Here is a 19,030-nt window from a genome sequence, read left to right on the forward strand (position 1 = left end):
GAAGGCGGGTGATGTCTCAGGTATGGACAATTGTATAAACCAGCTGATGGTTTCTGTCTTTGATCTGCTGTCATCTTCTGAGTGCGGGTGCGTCAAACCAAACTGGTGTGACTGGTGTTAGTAGAATGAGGAAATAGACTGTTTATACTGTGCTTGTGCAACTCCAAATGGGAAGGGGTGTCACATAAATTGCCTGGGTTTAATGGCTCTTTAAAGATAGGTTAAAATGTAATTATAACCTGACCTCTTTTCACTGCTTCAGTCCTTTTGTAGGCACTTACAGTTCCAAATTTTGCCAAAGAGAGGAAATGTGTGTGTGTGTGTGTGTGTGTGTGTTTGGAGACAGGGGTGAGTGAGAAAAAGAGAGAGAGTGAGAGAAGGGGTAGGCTGTACCCTTGTCCCACAGAAATGATGGGAGGAGTTAACAAAAAAAAAACTTCCTCAGTCAGTGACATGCCGTCTGGGATAGCCTCTGTAGCTCTCAGAGGCACTCACACACACACACACACTCTCGCTCATTCTCACTGACTTAAAACGCTCATATTTTCTTTTTCTACTTTTCCTTTCCTGTGCTTTACGGGCTGACAGTGGAGAATGGGGGCAGTTTCAGCAGCTGTCATTCGACAAAATTCACCAGTTAAGGGCTGAAACCACACACACATATGCACACATACACAGAGATACAGAGATAACGCACATTTTGCCACGCAGTTGAGGAATGAATTGAAAAGGGAGAGCTGGCAGCAACACAGAGGTAAGAGTTGCTTTTTTTCCTGCTTTTAATACGTATTTCTTAGTGTCCCATGAACTTTCTTCTGTTTAGCAGGTTTAACACTGCTGTACTTTGTACTTAGTCACTTAACCATAAAGTTGTTGTCAGTCAGCAGGTTATAGGATGGAAAGTAAAGCTTTAAATGGGCAGTGACTGTCATGTAGTCATTGCAGTTGCTTCACTTGTGGCTTGATAAATTGTGTAAATGCTTCCAAAGTCTCCTGAGGAGCAGAAACATAGACTTATTCACAACAATCTAAAGTCTTTTCACATTTCTGCTCTAGTTCTAATGAATGAAAGAATGCTAGACTGTGGAAATAAAAACTGATCCATCCACAAAGCCAGATGAATTTGCAATTATGGTTCCACGATGTTTGTTTCAGTGTAGTGCAAATGCCGCTGTGCAACAGTGTGGGAATCTCCCTGCAGGGAGCTCTGCCCTAGACACACAGGCATCTGAGTGAGCTAACAGGGGGTTAGTCTAAACTTAGAGCCCCAAACCCCTGTCTCATATTACTCTCCACTAACTCCTGTACCACATATTCCAAATCTACAAACCCAGATTGTAAACGCACACACACACACACACACCTACACCTACACACACACACACACACACACACAAACATACACACACACACACACACACACACACACACAAACACACAGTCACAAAACACCTCAAACAACCCCCGCTTGGCATGTATTTGAACACAGCCAGACACTGCCGACACCATATGTTTCTTATTAGGGTTGAATGTTATTGTCATGGAGTGCTAAGTGTCACAATTCCAGCGCAGGCTTTTGCTGTGGTCTCAGACTGTGTGGAGACTACAAGGTCATTTATGGTATGTGGTCATTCAAACTCATCAACCCCTGTTGTGCTGTGCTTGTGGCTTACCATGTCTGCAATCAAATGTATTGCTTATATGAAACTTTAGTAAAGCAGTAGTTCTGGAGAGGAAGGGTTCTACACTCCAGCTGTAAGGAATCAAGTGCTAGACCCACAGGTGTTCATTAAAGAGGACATTGAGACATACAGCATCACCACAAATCCGACTGCACTGTTTTCTCGACAGTCTCCGTATGTTTAAAAGTGGTTGTCACTGGAGACGACCGCTGGCACTTGTGAGGCTTTTGGTGCTAACAAAGGCCTAGCATGTGACCGCACATATCGGCCTTGAGCAGTCTGTGTTTATTAGATTAGACAGAATCTGTTGCACCATGAGAAACAAGCAGGGGAGTCTAGAAGAGTGTCAGGATATGCCCTGACACGCCTTCAGCTTTCTGCCACACAAAATACAGATGCACACGACCAATTCCGCCGCCACATAAACAAAATGAAGAGCCTAGTCTCAGACAAGGATATCAGCCAATTTGTCTTGAGCGTGTTAAAGCAACAGAACGACCAGGCGCAAAGGAGGAAGAAACTTTTATGCATTTGTTTTCCATTATCAGTGATTACATGCAGTGGCAGTTAACAGAAGTCACATAATGCATCATGCATAGAGCCTCTCTGTCTCTGTGTTAAACAAGATTTTTTCTATCACCACATCAAATCAGTGGATTTGCCCCTGTTTATTTACAGTATTATGAGCACTGTGTTGCTGTGCACCAGCCACCAGTCCTTAATAGTTTCGACATGCAGAGAAAGTATGCATTCCTGGGTTTGACCTATTTTGGATGAGCATAAATAATGTAAAATGTTCTTAAAATGGATCAATCCCTCTAAAATGTTCTGGCCTCTAGTGTTGAGAAATGGTAGCCTTAGCCGTTGTAGGCATAGTGATGCAAACTTGGGGTGCGAGGTTCGAAAGATGAGACCACTCATTAGGCAGACAGGGTCTCATTAAAGATGCTATAAAGATGCGTTATAGGAATCCAGTGTTTTTGGAGCTTGACTGATTCTAAGGGTTGAAATATAAAGTATCTCCACCTCTGCTATTATATTTTCTTTTTAAATATACTTTTCAATCCCCACCCCCCTTTTACAGATCATTAACATGTCAGTTCACCACTGAGAAACACTAACCTTCACTTCATTTTTGAAAAATGAAAGGGGTCACATCATGGTGATAAACCTACGAAGGATTACCACCTGAATCGGCAGCTCCCCTCAGGTTTACGAAGCTGTAGAAAATTTAGGCTCATCATTTGGCTGACTGACAGCCAACTCTTCTGTTTTGGGAGTCACTCATTGCTCTCATAGGGTTTATTTTCAGCTGCAGCAGGCAGCTGTTTTCAGTGGAAAAGCTTTCAAAATCATCTGTAAAGAACTAGTTCAGCATCGAACAACAGACTGACAAGTTTAGCAACTAGCTGGTGAACATAGTGATGCACTGGGTGGCTAAAGAGCCATGTATCTCCTTCTGGACTTGGTAGAGACTAAAAACAGTGCTAAAAGAAGGTGAATATTGGACTTTTTTGGACATTGGACATTTGTCAAGTGGCCAGAAACAAGACTTAAAATTAACGACAGTGTTGCTCTGTGTCTGCTTGATGCGCACATAAGCAACTGTTTACTCATAAGTTCACCATTTAATATATTGATGTGTCAAAGTTCTGTTCACTAAAATCAGTTATTACAAGTTCAAAAAAAAAGTTGGCTGCTGTGGGTTGTAATAAATTAGTTAAACATGAACAGGGTCAGCGATATTTTATTATGACACCCCCAGATCATGACACACCACTCCCAATGTGGCGTTAAATTCTGGCAGTAACCGGATGATTTGTTACTGCCTGAGTGAACGCATTGTGCTGGAGCATTACAGGCCAATTACACTAGTTTACTGCCGTCAAACTACAGGCCTCTGTTTACGCTCTGTGTACCAAGGAGAACATCATAATATCAGCTTGTTTTACTTCTCTTTTGAACAATACAAAGAAATTCACTCTGTTTTATTTATTTCCTTCTTAGATAGCTAAGGTCACATGAGGGCAGTGATTCTGGCCTTATCATGACAGCACTTTTTTATAGTATTCACAATCCTCTTTAAACTCCATCCCATGTGATCTGAAGAGTCCATTTGAACCTTCATCCTTTCATTCGTGGTGAACTCACAGTGTAGGATGGTGGCGTTCCAATGTCCTGACATCTGTCTGTCTTTTACCCAGCTGATGGCAGAGAGCAGAGTTGTGTTGAACTGTGTGATGTGGATAAACTGATCCTCGGTCTATGCCACCAGGCGACTCTCACCCCCCCTCGCTGTGACCTTGCAGCCTGTCCCTGTGTGGCATTGCCTTACAGTGGGTCAGCAGTACATTCTCCCCGCAAAAGACTCACATTGTCTTTGTGACACACATTCTGTGCATATTTTCACTGACCCGCACGCATACACAACACATAGGGAAACTCTCTCAGTGAGGCCTGCCCCCCCACACACTCATACCAGTCGCAGAGAGTGCTTTGTGCATTCACTGACTAACTGGGCAGCCACCGAACAGAGAGAGATGCCGGTGGGAGGAGGGAGATGCAGACAGCAAGAGACAGAAGGATTACAAAGAGAAGCAGACCCAGGCAGATAGAGAAGAAGAGGAGACAAGGATTGCAGAGGGACAGAAGAGACACATGCAGTGAACACTAACTAGTGGAAAGACAGAGTGAGCAGGGCAGGAAACAGGAATACAGAAATAGGAAGGGAAACGGGGCTTGTCCAACAGAGAGGAAGAGAGTGAATTGTTGTTAAAGAGGCTGGGGGGGAGTGATGGGATGGCATTGATCTCTGGGAGCTGCCGGCTCTTGGGCCAGATGGCGTCTTGTTGCTGCAGACCGCTGCTCAACTCCTCCTGTTGTGGACCGCTCATCAAAGTCTGCCTCTCCTCCTTCACAGGTCGGTCTCAGCCTACTCTCTGTGCTGCTACTGTACCGTCATGAGACGGACTGCTGCGTTCAGACAGACAGGAGCATAGGTCTATATACAACATGGGTAACACATTTAGCCAAGAAGGTAAAAGAGGGCATGATGTGTTTCTATAGTGTAGCAGCATGACTGTGCTTGTGTTGACTCAAGCAGTCCCATTGGTGCTTACTGTGCTCTGTGTAGTAGGATGGAAAAGAATAGGCTGTTGTCCTCTTCAGCCTAATGTCATGTTGCATTGTGTTGCTAAGTTGTGCACCCCATTGTCTTGTTGTGAACGCTTTGCATCAAGATAATCCTGTTCTGTTGTTTTTGCTGTGTCAAAGCATGTTGAAACTGAAGAAAAAGTGGTTTTTAAATCAAAATTATTCCTATTTTTGTTACAGTGCGTTGACATGTATCTTCTCTTTTCATTTTTAATGGAGTCTGACTGTATGTCTGAAAACATGTGACTGTGCTGACATAAAAGAGTGCTCTCAGGAGTCAGGGGCAGGGCAGCTGTTTGAGCCTGGAGGTTTTTCTGATGTCAGTGCAGCTGTGTGTGTCTGTGCTGGGCCTGTGTGTGCTCAACGTCATTGTTGCCCCCCCCTCCACACCCCAATAACTCTGCACACTAACCAGTGGTTCAGACTTGCCAATATAAACTGCTACACCCATCTCCCCCAATGACAATAACTCTCTCCCCCACTTAGAAGCCTGTTTTCTTTAAAAGAATAGTTTGACATTTTGAGAAATATTCACTTTCTTTCCGAGCCGAGGAGATCAATACCACTCTTACCTCGGATGAGTTAGCACAGTTTAGCTAACGACCGGAGACTGCTAGCCTAGCTACAACCACAACAAGCACCTATACATCTCACTAATTTACAAGTTATACCACCTGTGTTTAATCTTTACAAAGACCTAAGTGTAAATACAACAGTTTGCCATTTTAGCTGTGAAATTACGCCCAGTCAAGAAATAGTCCGGCATATAGGCTAACCCTCATGGAAAGGACAATTCGATTTTTACCCTGCGGTTTTTGCACTATAATGTTAATTGTGTTAGTGAGATTTGGGGGTGCTGTTATCTAGCTAAGTTCCTCATGAGTCTTTGCTAAGTCAACCGGTTGTCTTACTGTAGCTGTAGTTTCATATTTGCCATGCAAACATTGCAGTGGTATCAATCTCCTCAATCTGACTCTCGGTAAGAAAGCAGACATGCATGCCTCCCAAAATATTGAACTATTCCTTTAAGATGATACGTCGATTTGATATTTGGACTGCATAAAAACTCTTAAAATATTTGATGATTAATTGATTAAGAGGGAGCATAAATGTCCAACTCTGATTTGCCTTCCTTTTTACAGACATCTCTCCTGCTGAGCTGGATGCTCTTTGGAGGGAGCCACCATACACTCTTGGGGGAACAAATGAACACTTCTCAGGAAATGACATCATGACTCAAGGTAGAGAACACTGCACAGGAAGACCGCTTGATTTAGAACCTCTCTATCAGTTAGAAATCCTGTTAGACTTCTCCTCTATTGGTTTTGGTGCATAAACAATTTTGTGAGACTCATTTGGGAAGGAGCTGTGCTGTGGTCACAAACTGAGGAAGTGTTTGGGACATCCTCCCTGCACAATGGAACAAATCAGGGGAAGCCCGTCGCCACTTTACGGCTATTACATGCATCCATCTGGCTGATATTTATAGGTTTCAAAACTGTTATGGTCCTGTTTATGTGCTGAGGTAAAGCTTAACATTAATGGATGGATACTTGGCTGAATAGTCAAGATTCTGCTGCTCCAAGAGATAGCACTGATACAAACTCGACCAAACCAACCCAAGTGACAGTTTGGGTCCATAAAATAAATAGTGTAACAATTTCCCCTTTATACAATTGTGTTAAAAAAACCAATTGGTTTAAAATGAAATGAAATGAGAATATTTGGAGTATGTGACAGTGAAAGAATATTGTAGTTTTTCTTCCAGGGATGTGGTGGTACATCAGAGAGAAAAGATTAAGAACCACTGCTCTAATTCATATGTTCAGCCTGTACCATTGTGACTAAATACTGACCACAGACACGTATGTTTTCTTAAATGTCAAAACAGCGATTGCCATCTTGTGTCATCTGGTAACATTTCCAGATAAATCTCCCAGCCAGTCTGGGACTCATATTGTGATTGCAGTCTACTTTAAACAGTCCTTGTGATGACCATTTTGATAAAATTGTTTCCACACACTACACACCTGTCTTATTTAAAAAAAAAAAAAAAACCCTAAATACAGTTTGCTGTTTAGGAAACACTGGCTTAACTAAAGGAAAAAAGAAAAGTTGTGGCCTTGAATCAGATAAGATGATAATCTGAACTTGATCCAGCAGCTTTTGTTCCTGATTGTGTTTCCTCTTTCAGGTGCAGGTGAGGAGGAGGACGGTCCAGTGGCAGAGTCAGGAGAAGGAGGGGTGGAGCCTGACAGCTACTGGAAGAAGAAAGAAGCCTTCCTTAGAGGAAGTACTGTGTCACTGGGAGAGAAATTCTCCTCAGGTACATTTAGTGCTGCTTTTGCCATAATCCATTGCGTGACTTACAGCTTTTACATCAGCCAGTATAAATTAGTTATATTTTATACACAGAGGTATTCCCCATGCATATTACATCCGTGCATAATGATGAAGCACATTTCCCTGTCTACTAATGTTTTTCTCACTCAGCAGTTTAGCTCCATCCATCACGTTCCCCCAGGTTCTTCCTCTCAAATGGATTTAAATGGCCACACTAAGAGTCCAAATAAGAAGCCTAATAGCTATGTTATTCCTCCAGGGACTAACATTGTGCTCACAAAGCATCTCATGGAAATATGAGCTCTCGTAGAAAAATCTTTAATGAAGTCTTGAAAGTTTTGTCTCTCCTGTTTGTATAGAACAGTCGTCATTTTAGTCTCTGTTTTATTTTTATATAATAATGTTTTTGGGTAGTCTGTCTGTCTGTCCCATTCCTAAACACAACCTGACAAACGTCTTTAGGGGATCTCATCAAAAGTAGGTCAAGGTCACTGCGACCTCACAAAACATAAAGAAGATTGCATATGGTTATTATGACAGAACAAACTAAATACCTTTTTATTGAATTCCCTCAAAGTTACATGAGCCTGGACAGACATGGATGTGAACTGCAACTTGACCAAGAATCATACAACCCTGAGGCGATAATTCTAGTTTTTCCCATATACTCATTGATTACAGTCAAAAAATACAAAACCCTATTTATAAAAGTGTGATGAATTAACTGAACTACGAAAAAGATTATGAGGATTACAAATCGTCGTTTGTTCTCTCACTGGTTACAGAATGGATGACAGGCCCTCTCTCTCTAATTTCTCCTCTAAGCTTATTCGCATTGGTTTATCATATTAATCCACACTGAGAAAAAATGTCATTCTAGTGTGATTAACCACAGAATTCCTCTCATTTTTCCCTTAGAAATTGTGCTGCTGTTCACTGGGAGGAGACGCTCCAGTGCACATCCTGACCGAACCCTACAGGAGGCGCTGCGAACCCGACTACGAGTGGTGGAGAGCAACAGTCAGGATGTTATCCAGCTCTTTAAAGTGAGTTGGAGTCAGACCTGACAGTGCAGGCGTTGTATTACTGTAATACACAAGAAAAAAGTGCACTATGATATGAAAAGAGTATATATAATACAATGTGATATATTATACTATATATATATTGTGCACTTTATGGAGATGGATGGCTGTTCTGTAAATGAAACTCAAGACTTTGTTTCTGCAGGACTTGTCTGCACGTCTGGTATCTGTCCATGCTGAGAAGGATAGCTTTGTACTCACATTCAAGACTGTGGAGGAAATCTGGAAGTTTTCAACCTATCTAGCACTGGGTAAGAAATCATGACCATTTTAATTTTCTTAAAGGCCTTGAAAACATGTTTCATCAATCAGCCTCGAGCAGTGGGGTCCTGCAGGAACACGTAATTCTCTTCCAGTTTTGGAAAGAGGTTTTTTTTTTTTTTTTCTATTTGTGATTTGTCTGTGCTCTTCTCAAATAGGTTGGAGAAAAATAGGATGCAGAAACATTTAAATCAGAATCTGATGACAGTCGTGGGATTGTTTGATTACTTTTCCAGCCACTATCACTAACACAGAACTAAAGAAGCAGTGCGTTTTTGAGTGTTAAACTCTAAGAAAACCTACCTATTGATGATTTTTATTTTTCAAAACTTTAAACTAAAATTTTGATTGTTGCTTATTTAGTCTTTAACAAAAAATTACAAATATAAGATGTGGCATTGTGGTATTTAAACTGAATTTGTGTGTTCTGTCTCAGGCTATGTGGCTCGCTGCTTGGAGAACTTCTTGTGTGATCAGTCCTTCTGGCTGGACCCAGAGCTGCTCAGCGACTTGGAGATCAATGTTAGTGTGGACGAGGAACATCTGGCCACTCTCTACCTGGGACTTTTACTCCAGGAAGGTCAGTAATGTTGTGTTGTGAAAGGCAGGTAAATGGAAACTTGGAGAGCTTTCTATGATTGCTCTCTCTCTCTCAACAGAGGTTGAGAGAGTGAAAAGGGTAACCTCTAATATGACTGAACCTCTTCAGGAATGAAATTCAGGCATTGAATCTGTGGCTAAAGTTTTTTTTATCTTGGAGAGTTAAACATTTAGCTCTCCCTTATCTCTTATCTTCTGCTTTTGTTTTAAAAAAAGCGTACAGCTATTGACGTCAGTGACAATGCAGCATGTACTTCAATACTGTTAGAATTAAAATGTGCGTTCTTCTTCTCTGAGTAGTTATAGTGGAACACATTTTAAATCTGGCCGCTTTAATTAAAGAGCAACTGGCTGCTGCTGACATTTGATCCCATTATTTTTAATCCCTTTTTCACCCCAATTAACACTAAGAAAGATCCACTGGAGAGACTGGTACACATGACTTGAATTAACATATTGTAGCAATAGACGCCTGTAATCCCACTTTTATTCTTATGACCATTCTTATGACTTGTTCTGTGAATTGTATAAATTAGTTAATTTAGCTTGATATCACTAAACTTTAGCAACTTGCTCTTTTTTTGTACTACGAAATTAGTCAGAGTTCTGCTAAAGCAAAACTATTATACTACTTGCCTCCAGAAATGTATATTGATTTCCCCCTGCCTGGTCTACATAGACATCACTTACTTCTCCTGAGCATTTCCCCTAGGCGAAAAGCTTCACGGAAACGTATAACAGGACTGCAGTGCTGGCAAATACTGATGAGAATTACATTAAGGGCGGTGGGGTGGGAGGGGGGGGGGGGGGGGGGGGGATTATAAAACATCCATCATTTACAAATGACTGAATGAGGGCGCAGTAGCTGTGGCAGTTTTGCTGATCTTTAACTTAAGTGTGACTTTTATCAACACAAAGCCATTTGCAGAAAACACTTTAGGTGTGTGGTTTTATGCACACGTGTTTGCATGTGTATGTGCATGTGTGGTGGAAGTGGCTGTATCGCTTTACTAATGCATGTTCACGTGAATCTCTTTCCAGGATCCTTCTTCGCGAAGGCGCTTTACACGAGAAGCGATCAGGACGAGGACGACAACGAAGAGCAGCTGTCATTCAAAAAGAATGACCTGCTGATGGTGAGGGACACAGGGCAGGACAACATGTGGGAGGGCACCATGCTCTCCACAGGAAACCACGGCCTGGTGCCAGTGAACGCCATGCAGCCTCTGCCCTACCCCTTCTATCAGTGAGTCACTCGGCGTTCCTCAAATGAGCCACTTCAGTTAGAAATTCCTTGATTTAGAAACATTAAGATTCACATGTTGTCTTGTCAAAACTTTTGGCTGAAGGAATAGAGAAGTACTACAGGTGGCACACATTAATAGGCGTAATGATGTTAAACTCTACTTCCTGTTTGATCAGGTGGTTCCTGAGGAAGTATCCAGGCCATGCTGGATGCTCACCAACAGAAAAGGAACCGTTTGAACATCCAATCGGTAACGCCATATCCACATATATACAGTACCATGTGTTCACAAACGAGGCTCACTGTACTGCACAGTATTCTCATATACAGTATGCTGAACTCAGACACTGATATTTTAAAGCTCCTGTGTCATTTTTACTTATCAGAGTTGTTTCCTGTCACAACAGGAAGCTGTTTTCAACTAATAAGCCCTAATTTTATATTTTTAACATCCTGTTAAGCCAATGCCTGGATCTACAGAATACATATAGAAACACTGTATAGACACATCATACTATATCATTATGCTCATGATCAGGCAATGTTATCTTTGTTTTGTCCTAACCCTGTTCTCTTCATCAAATATCTTAGTCACAGGTTCCTGTGTGGCAGTGGTTGACTACAGTCCAGTGGGGCCGGATGAGCTCCAGCTGAGCCAAGGTGACATTGTGGAGGTCCAGGGTTTGCTAGTCCGAGGCTTGGGCGTGTTCATAGGAAGACACACATCCACGGGACACACTGGTTTTGTACACAAGGCTCATGTCAAACCTCTGGACACCATGCCGCTGTAAGAAGTTCCACAGTTTTTTTTTTTGTTATATATAGGACATGCCAAAACTTGAACTTGGTGGTCTGATGATGTTGTGCGTCATTTCAACTTTAAAGAGCTTTATCTTTATCAAAGCTACATTACTTTTCCTCTTGTTTATGGTCCTCCACTAATTTTTAATGAAATCCTATTTAGTGTATCAGCAGTCTGGACATGGTGGATCGGGTGTGGAGGCTGGGGAGATGGCTGAGATGATAATGCTGCCTTTGTTTGTCCCGCACAGAGACGGACAATTGGTCTTTCTGACTGAGGAAGAGAGGGCCAGCCTGGCTCAGGTTAATCCGTGTAGCTCTGAGCCAAGTGACAGCGGCCTCCTGGGAAGACTCTTCTCATCTGACATCAGCTCTGTGTACAGGCTAGGTAAACAAATGACTGGCCTGATCAATAGATATTATATTTTACGTCGGGCAGGAAAAAGAAGAACTTGTGCCAGAGCCATGGCTGAAATATAGGTCATGTCTGACTTGATGTGCAGCTCATGTTTGTTTCCTAAATAGAGGCACTTCTTCATTCATTCTGGGAAAAAGTGTTTCCATCACTCTTTCCCATCTGGAAATCTGATGCTTAAATTGATTTACCTTGTGTGCTTCCAGACAGACTGGATGAGACTGACTTCATGTACATCAGGAATCGGCCAAAACATGGTAGTACTTTACAGTTTTCCAAGGAAATGTTTATGAGTTTAATGAATTCTAACAGTTTGAAAAATTAAGCTTTAATCGACTTCTTTTTTCTGCGCTGATACACTTTACTTCTTCCCACAGATCATAAGGTTTCTACAAGCACACGTCAGAGTGTCATGTCGGAGAGAAGTGGGGGGACACCCCCGTACCACTCCTCCCCACGGGCCTCTCTCTCTCACTCGTCTCCCCGTCAGTCGCTCTATCGCTCCCACAATCCTCTGCCACACGAGGGAGAGCGCCTGTCCTTCACTCTGGATGACACATTCAGAGAACTGGACGAGTTCCAGGAAGATCCACCTCTTTACTTGGAGGAGAACAGCTGGGAGGGGGAAGAGTCCGAGCTCAGTGACCCCACACTCACCCTGCTCAACCACGGACGCTTCCAGGTCAATCTCAGTTCAACAGTTCATTTACTCATGGGGCCAAGTCCCTGAAGCTAAATCAGCAGAGTGTATAGATTTCTTTCATTCTTTCTTTTTCTATATCTCTGGTACATTAGGAGAACTATTTGTTAATTGTCAATGGAAACATACAACACTGAGAAATGCAGTCTAGATTTGATGGCAGATAAAGATAATGAAAATCAGGAAGTGAACAGCTTCTCTGTACTGCTTTATTATGACTGCATGATCAAAATTAGTTTGGAGTAAATAAACCTGTGTGTACATTTGCAACAGTCGGTCCAGCACCACCTTCAGTCTTATTTTCAGGATGTAGCCCATGAAGCCTTTCATTTATCAAAAAACACTTTTTTCTCGTAGCTCTTTGAGTCATAAAGGGTTATAAAAATATGACATGATCAATTTAAGGTAATTAATTTAGCTTCTGTTTAAAAAAACCCCACATTCTTTACATTTTGTTTTTACAAAGCTGTTCAAAAAGGACTAATTTAAATCACATGTCTGTATTGTCTTCTCACCTTTTCTCACACTTCTTTTTATCTCTCTGGCAACATCAACAAACAGTTATTTAGGTGTTATTTCCTGTTGCGTGTTATCTGTTAACAGATAACATTTTCAAAATATATATAAAAAGATCTACATCAGTTTAATAGATGAATTCCACCTTTTCCACTTTTGTTTAAAAAAAAACACACATTTCTAGTTAATCCAGTCTTTACTGTGTGTTAGAAAACATATTTTCATAACTTTTGTCAGTCCCAGTAACTCCGTTTTTACCTAACTCTGCAATATTTTGTTTGTTATCTCGATCCAGGAGGACTTCCTGCCCCTGTACGACCTGCAGTATTCCTTCCTGTGGGTGACCTTCAGTGGTAAGACTGAGGACGAGCTCTCAGGGCACCTCGAGAGTGTCAGGGAGTGCGCCAAGAGAATGGGCATGCACTGGGCACATCGACGGGCGTGCTTTCTCCTGGGAAGACTCTGTGCCAGGAAGCTCAAACTCTCCCAGGTTCATTTCTAGGATTTATATGTGTGTTGTGTATGTATTTACATGCTTTTTTCCTAGTTTATCCAACAAATATGTGTCCTTTTTCCTCAGGCACGGGTGTACTATGAGGAGGCTCTGAGCGTCTGTGTGGACAGTTTCTGTGACACGCCACTCCTCGTCGCTCTCTTCACAAATCTCACCGCCGTCTACCTGAAGCAGCGTATGACAGACAAACTGCCCCAGACTCTGGAGAAGGCCAGTGCTCTGCTCCTCTGTCTCCCGAGCCACACCTTCACCTCTACGGACGAGGTGGAACTGCTGAAGCTGCTCCTGAGGAGATCAGTGGTGATGGGGGACAAAAGCCTGGAGGCTCGCGTCTGCTACCTCATCCTCAGCCTCTTCCTGCTTCTCAAGAAGACCGATGACGCTCTTCCCTTTGTCGAGCGACTCCAGTTTCTCTCAGTGACTCTCTCTGCTGCCGAGGGGCGGCCCATAGTTCCTTTGGACCTCAACTGGCTCTTGAGCTGGCTCTATCATCGTAAATACATGCCTTACTTAGCACTGGCCTCTCTAAGCCTGGACTCAAGACAAGACCACTCCCTCCACGACGCCTTCCAGAGGATTGAGTTGTTTATCAGGAACTCTGTTCGCCTGAACCCGTGCTGGAAGGAAGGAACCTCCCTGCTCCCTGCTCAGATTGTGGTTTACCTCCAGCAAGCCCTGGCTGTAGCTGAGCAGGGGGAGGACATGAAGACCCAAAGGGACCTGTGTTTGGGCTTGGCCTCAGTCTATCAGCAGTATGATGCTCTAGACAAAGCAGTGCGTTGTGCTCAACAAGCTGTGGAGACGGGCGGCCACATCAATGAGGAAGAGGGCTTTGAGGCTTCTGTGCTGCTGGGTTGGCTGCTGGTGTTGACAGGACAGGCTGAGAGGGCCCAGAGCGTCCTACAGCCTCTGCTCACATCACTTCAGGTTCAGCAACTGATGTTATTCACCTGGGTTTACATGTAAGTTCCACCTGTTCCATTATATGAATATCATGTGTGATCTGTGTGTGTGTACATCTGTCTCCAGAGTACCGACAGTCCCACGCAGCGAGGAGTGATCCACAACCTCTTGGCTTTGTGTCTGAGGCGAAAGGGTCGCGTCCCAGAGGCAGGCTGGCACCTCCACTCAGCTTTGGTAATCTCCAGGGAGAGTGGCAATCAGAGGAATCAGGCCCTGGCACTGGCCAACCTGGGCTGCCTGGCACTGGATGTGGGGGCATCTCTGATAGCAGAACGCTTCCTAGTCAGGTCAGATATCTGCCTCACTGTATAATATCCAACAGAGAAGCTCAAAAAAAATGTAGAAAGAGATTGCAAATACTTATTTTTTATGATGGTAAATGAATTACCAGATCGCTGCACCTTTTTCTGGAGCTCTGGGAAAGCCCCACGGACGAGGAGCATGTTCAGACCTACCTCTGGCTGGGGCGGAGCTACAAAGACAGGGGGAGGAGTCAGGACATCAGGGCGTGTTATGAAATGGGGCTGCTAATTGCACTACATGCCAGAAACTTGCACAGTAAGTACTGCACAAGCAAGATAAAATTTGTAATGAGACAGGCAAAATAAAGTACATAGTTGTCTGGTGAAGTAGCAACAACACACTCCTCCTACTTGTGAATTATCAGTTGACAAGCTGTATATGCTGATACTGCCATAATAACCATGTCTATATTTGTATAAACTTCATACACAGTACTTCTTACTCAACAACTGAAACTTAACACAGTGTGTTGTATCTCTGGAGCAATTAGTGACATTTTTTTTTACTGGATTTCTCATAGGTCAGATGGTGGTGGCCAAGGTGCTGAGTCGGCTGTATGCCGAGATGCTGCTGTACGGTCAGAGTATCGTCTACTATGAGCACTGTGTGTCAGTATCCAGAGAGCTTAAGGACAAGAGACTGGAGGGAGAGTACCTGGAAATCCTCAGCAGCCTCTACCTCTCACTCAACACTGAGAAGTGAGTTTTTGCCTCTCCTTCTCACTCACTTTCATTCATCATCACTTTCATTCATTCATACATCAGTTTTTTTTTGTTTTTTGTTGTTTTTTAATTTTGTATTTTGTGGTGCAGATCGTCTCGTAAGTCTCTGGACTACACCAAGCAGAGCCTGAGGATTTCCATCGATTTGGGCAAGAGAGAGGAAGAGTCAGAGACCTGGCTGCAGGTGGGACGCATATATTACCTCATCCAGGAGGATGAGCTGGCTGACATGTACCTGCAGGTGAGGAGGAGGAGGAGGAGGGAATATATGACAGTGTGATGGGTGGAGTGGTTAACGTGAGGGATGGGAACATTTTTCAACTGCCACACATTGTATTTTGGCGATCCTCATTCCTGAGCAGCAATGTCAAACGCTATAAATAACTTAGCTTGTTAGATATACAACCAGTTTTGATTGACAGTTTAATTTGATTCACAGGCAGCAGTGAAGACAGCCCTGAGGATGAATGACCCTCACTTTGCCATGAGCATCTATGAGGAGGCAGGAGACGTCTACTTTAAAGGCCACAGGAACCAGATGGCTTCACTGCCTTTCTTCAGGGTAAGAGGATGCAACATGAAAAACATTTGATGTACCTGAAAGCCACAATGTCCTGCGTAAGTTTCACTTTTAATTGTAAATACCTTGAATGTTATTCAGGACGGCAGTCTGCCATTTGCGCGCAGCATCAATGACATCCATTCAGAGTTTCGTTTTTTGAGTAAACTGACAGAGCTGCTCATGAACCACGGAGAGCAGGAGGAGGCTCTGCAGTACGCTACACTGGCTGTTCAGATCGCCAGCAAAACAGGTACAGAGCAGAAGCATGGGCTGATGTGGAATCACTAACTTAGTTAACTGTCAATGAAGATGTGAAGGCACCTGCATTAACTGCCGTGTAGCTGACTTAGACCGTTGTTGTTTTTCCTCAGGCGTGCGTGTGAACGAGAGGACAGCCTACCACCGCCTGGCTACAGTTTACCACAGCCTGCAGCAGTATGAGATGGCAGAAAACTACTACCTCAAGTCCCTGTCCCTCTGCCCCCCAGTCCTGCAGCACCCCATGGAAGCTCGCTACTACACTAAGGTCTACTGCAGACTGGGAAATCTCACCCTACACAAACTGAAGGTACACGAGACAAATATATTTCTGTCACAGTGTTGCTTGAGCAAACAGAATATATGCACTACATTCTTCATATTAACATTCTCAGACACAATCTCATTTCAGTCAGTCACTTCAGTGAGACCTATTCTGACCTCTGCACTGTGCACTCTGTCCAGGATGCTTTTGATGCAGTGGGCTACTTCCAGTTGGCTCTGGCAGCAGCCCTGGAGGACCAAGCTAACCCTGAAGCTCTGTATGTGGTGTACATGAAGCTGGCAGAGATCCACGGCAACCACATGCCTGACGCTCAGCTGTGCCAAGTTTACAGAGACAGAGCCCATGGTCTGAAGAGAGTTCTAGCTGGAGAGGAAAACACTGCTGTTGGAGAGGACAGTGTGGACACTGAGCATGGCCAAAAGAAGGAAAAGGACTCGGTTGCTGGTATGGGACATGCAGAAAATCTGTCTCAGAGAAACAGGATCTTGGATTCTATACCCAAAGATGAAAAATATGAAGATGACTTAGCTCTAAGAACTTGTATGATCCATGCAGACACAGAAAGCAGATGTATAGACAGTAGTCTTGGAGATGCTAATGGGAAAGAAGATCACAATCACCATCTTCCGGACAGAGATGGCCCTTACGTGGATGGGTCTGAGACAGACACTATCGCCAGTCACTCATACAGTGACAGTATTTTCACAGAGTCCTTTGATACAGCTAAGGAGCAGATCTCGGACTCCAGTAGCTCCACTGACACTTTACAAACTTACCAGAATCCAACAGGTGGGAAAGACCCAGACTTTGACACTGACCACAGCATCCCCAGTCAAATACTCATCAATCTCACAACTGACGTCACAAGACACAAAGACGCTGGAGACACTGATTCTGATATTCAGGATGAACCAAACACCCCGATAAAAGAAACAGAGGCTCAGGCACATTCGGTTGAAAAAGATGTCAGTCTGGAGAGCAGTCAGCCTGATACTGATCACACAGAGACTGTTAGCATAAGTCCAGATGAGGCTGTAAGTGTGGGCAGGTCTGTTGACCACACAGGGAAAGATAAATCTGACCCCAGTGCCTCACAGCATGAACACATGACCTTGGATGATGTCTACATATAGTGGCACTTTATGGTCTTCACTGACATTTCTCTTGTCCGATCATGTGTCTTGTGATCGGCAAACTGACTGCAACGTTCCAGCCACATGGCACTTATTGTAGAAAAGATAATGTCAATACTGTAAAATTGCTAGAAATTTAGTAAATTCAAAGCATGTGCCTTTTGTATGAGATGTACTGTGATTATTACTGGTTATTGTGCTTGTAATATATGATTTCTAAAGTTTTGTATCACTAGAAGATGTGACTCAAACATAAAGAATGTTATTTTGTTTGCTGAGTGTTTATTTTGTGCTTTTGTCCATTCAGATGTGAGAGAAACAGGGTGGCCTCAAGAAAACACACAAACAAATGAGACCACAAAGTAAATCACAAAGAGCAAAGTAGGAAAAAAACACTGTGGGATTTCAGGAAACATACACTTTTGCTTCCTCACCCTGTCTGTGGCTCTCAGCTTTTTAAATCTTTGAAAACAGGTCACGCAAAAATAGTTTCAGCATTAGAAAAAAGGCTCAGTAATGTACTAAAATAGCTGGGAATTGTAGTTTTCTACAAACTCAAATAGGAGAAGGTGGTAAATTTGCTGGAAAATATATTCTTGAGCAGATTTCTACACATTTGGTTAGTGAGCCAGTGTTTATGGCAGCAGGACTATGTATGTGGATTTGACACAAAATTAACTAGACTCCCCACATTCAAAGTAATAAAGGAACATGTCACCCATTGCAACAGTGAGGCTCACTGATGTGTTTTAATAGTCCTTGGACAACACATGAGCTCAATGACACAGAGGAATAAGTCATATCAGGCTTTGGCTTCAGAGGAAATGTGTTAGTGAGATCAGTTCATTGTTGGTTTTGGTTTTTTCATGGGATTTGATGGCAGTTAGAAAAATGCACAACATCTTCAGCCTTATTCTTTACAGCAAAGCACAGCAATGGATTTTGCTGCGTAACAAAATGTTGCTATGTAATGATCAGCCGGGTTGTGATGACCAAATTGTTTCATATATTGTGCATGCATGATTTCACAGTGGTGTTGTAAGGCTGGTTTGACGCTTTACTGAATGACAGGATATTTGATTAAAGCGTTTCCTTGGTGACCTTCTGGAATGTGTGACATGAGTTCTGTTCTAGAATGTTCAGCCTGTGACTCAACACTCTGAACTCTTCTTCAGACCTCTCTCACTCTTCACCTTGAACTCAGTGTGTTCAGCTGTGCAGGGAGAACTACCCGTGTGTCAGCACGCTCAGGTCTGTCGTCGAACTCACGCTTGTGAACTTTTGGTTGTCGCTTTGACAGTTTGGTTTGTGCTGTATCGTGATTTACACTAACTAAATATCGATGGAGTTTCTTGAAGGCAGCAGAGGAATCTACAGACCCATCAGGGTATGTCAGAGAGTTTTTTGATTTTACTGGAGTTAGACTTGAGTAGTTAAGAAAAAACTAACTGAAACTACTGAATAACATTGTACAGTATTGTTGCTGT

The 19,030-nt window shown here is 43.0% G+C and overlaps 1 protein-coding gene across 3 annotated transcripts; it reads left to right on the forward strand.

The window, feature by feature from the left end:
* Positions 1–486: 486 nt before the first annotated feature.
* On the forward strand, positions 487–17,815 carry sh3tc2 (SH3 domain and tetratricopeptide repeats 2). Of its 3 annotated transcripts, none has more exons than XM_041048463.1 (23): positions 487–754; positions 4,603–4,719; positions 5,978–6,076; positions 7,030–7,161; positions 8,097–8,224; positions 8,409–8,514; positions 8,961–9,104; positions 10,166–10,370; positions 10,547–10,620; positions 10,962–11,157; positions 11,423–11,559; positions 11,793–11,843; positions 11,964–12,268; positions 13,098–13,292; positions 13,383–14,243; positions 14,346–14,566; positions 14,671–14,837; positions 15,103–15,280; positions 15,395–15,545; positions 15,744–15,866; positions 15,966–16,116; positions 16,238–16,434; positions 16,590–17,815. In XM_041048463.1, exons 2-23 carry the CDS (start codon positions 4,695–4,697, stop codon positions 17,541–17,543), a joined length of 4,800 nt encoding a protein of 1,599 aa, XP_040904397.1. In that variant the 5' UTR covers positions 487–754; positions 4,603–4,694; the 3' UTR covers positions 17,544–17,815. The 3 variants fall into 3 exon arrangements, with proteins under 3 accessions (XP_040904397.1, XP_040904400.1, XP_040904399.1); XM_041048465.1 differs by lacking the exon at positions 487–754 and adding an exon at positions 1,601–1,620; XM_041048466.1 differs by lacking the exon at positions 4,603–4,719.
* The last annotated feature ends 1,215 nt before the right edge of the window (positions 17,816–19,030 follow it).

Source organism: Toxotes jaculatrix, chromosome 10 (genome assembly GCF_017976425.1).
Source record: "Toxotes jaculatrix isolate fToxJac2 chromosome 10, fToxJac2.pri, whole genome shotgun sequence".
Classification (NCBI taxonomy): Eukaryota; Metazoa; Chordata; class Actinopteri; family Toxotidae; genus Toxotes; species Toxotes jaculatrix.

Bases quoted from the DNA above. Each gene is read 5' to 3' on its own strand.
- sh3tc2 (XM_041048463.1), top strand. From the start codon at position 4,695: ATGGGTAACACATTTAGCCAAGAAG. The intron at 4,720-5,977 runs GTAAAAGAGGGC...TCCTTTTTACAG, and splicing joins TAACACATTTAGCCAAGAAG to ACATCTCTCCTGCTGAGCTG. The intron at 8,515-8,960 runs GTAAGAAATCAT...GTTCTGTCTCAG, and splicing joins TTCAACCTATCTAGCACTGG to GCTATGTGGCTCGCTGCTTG.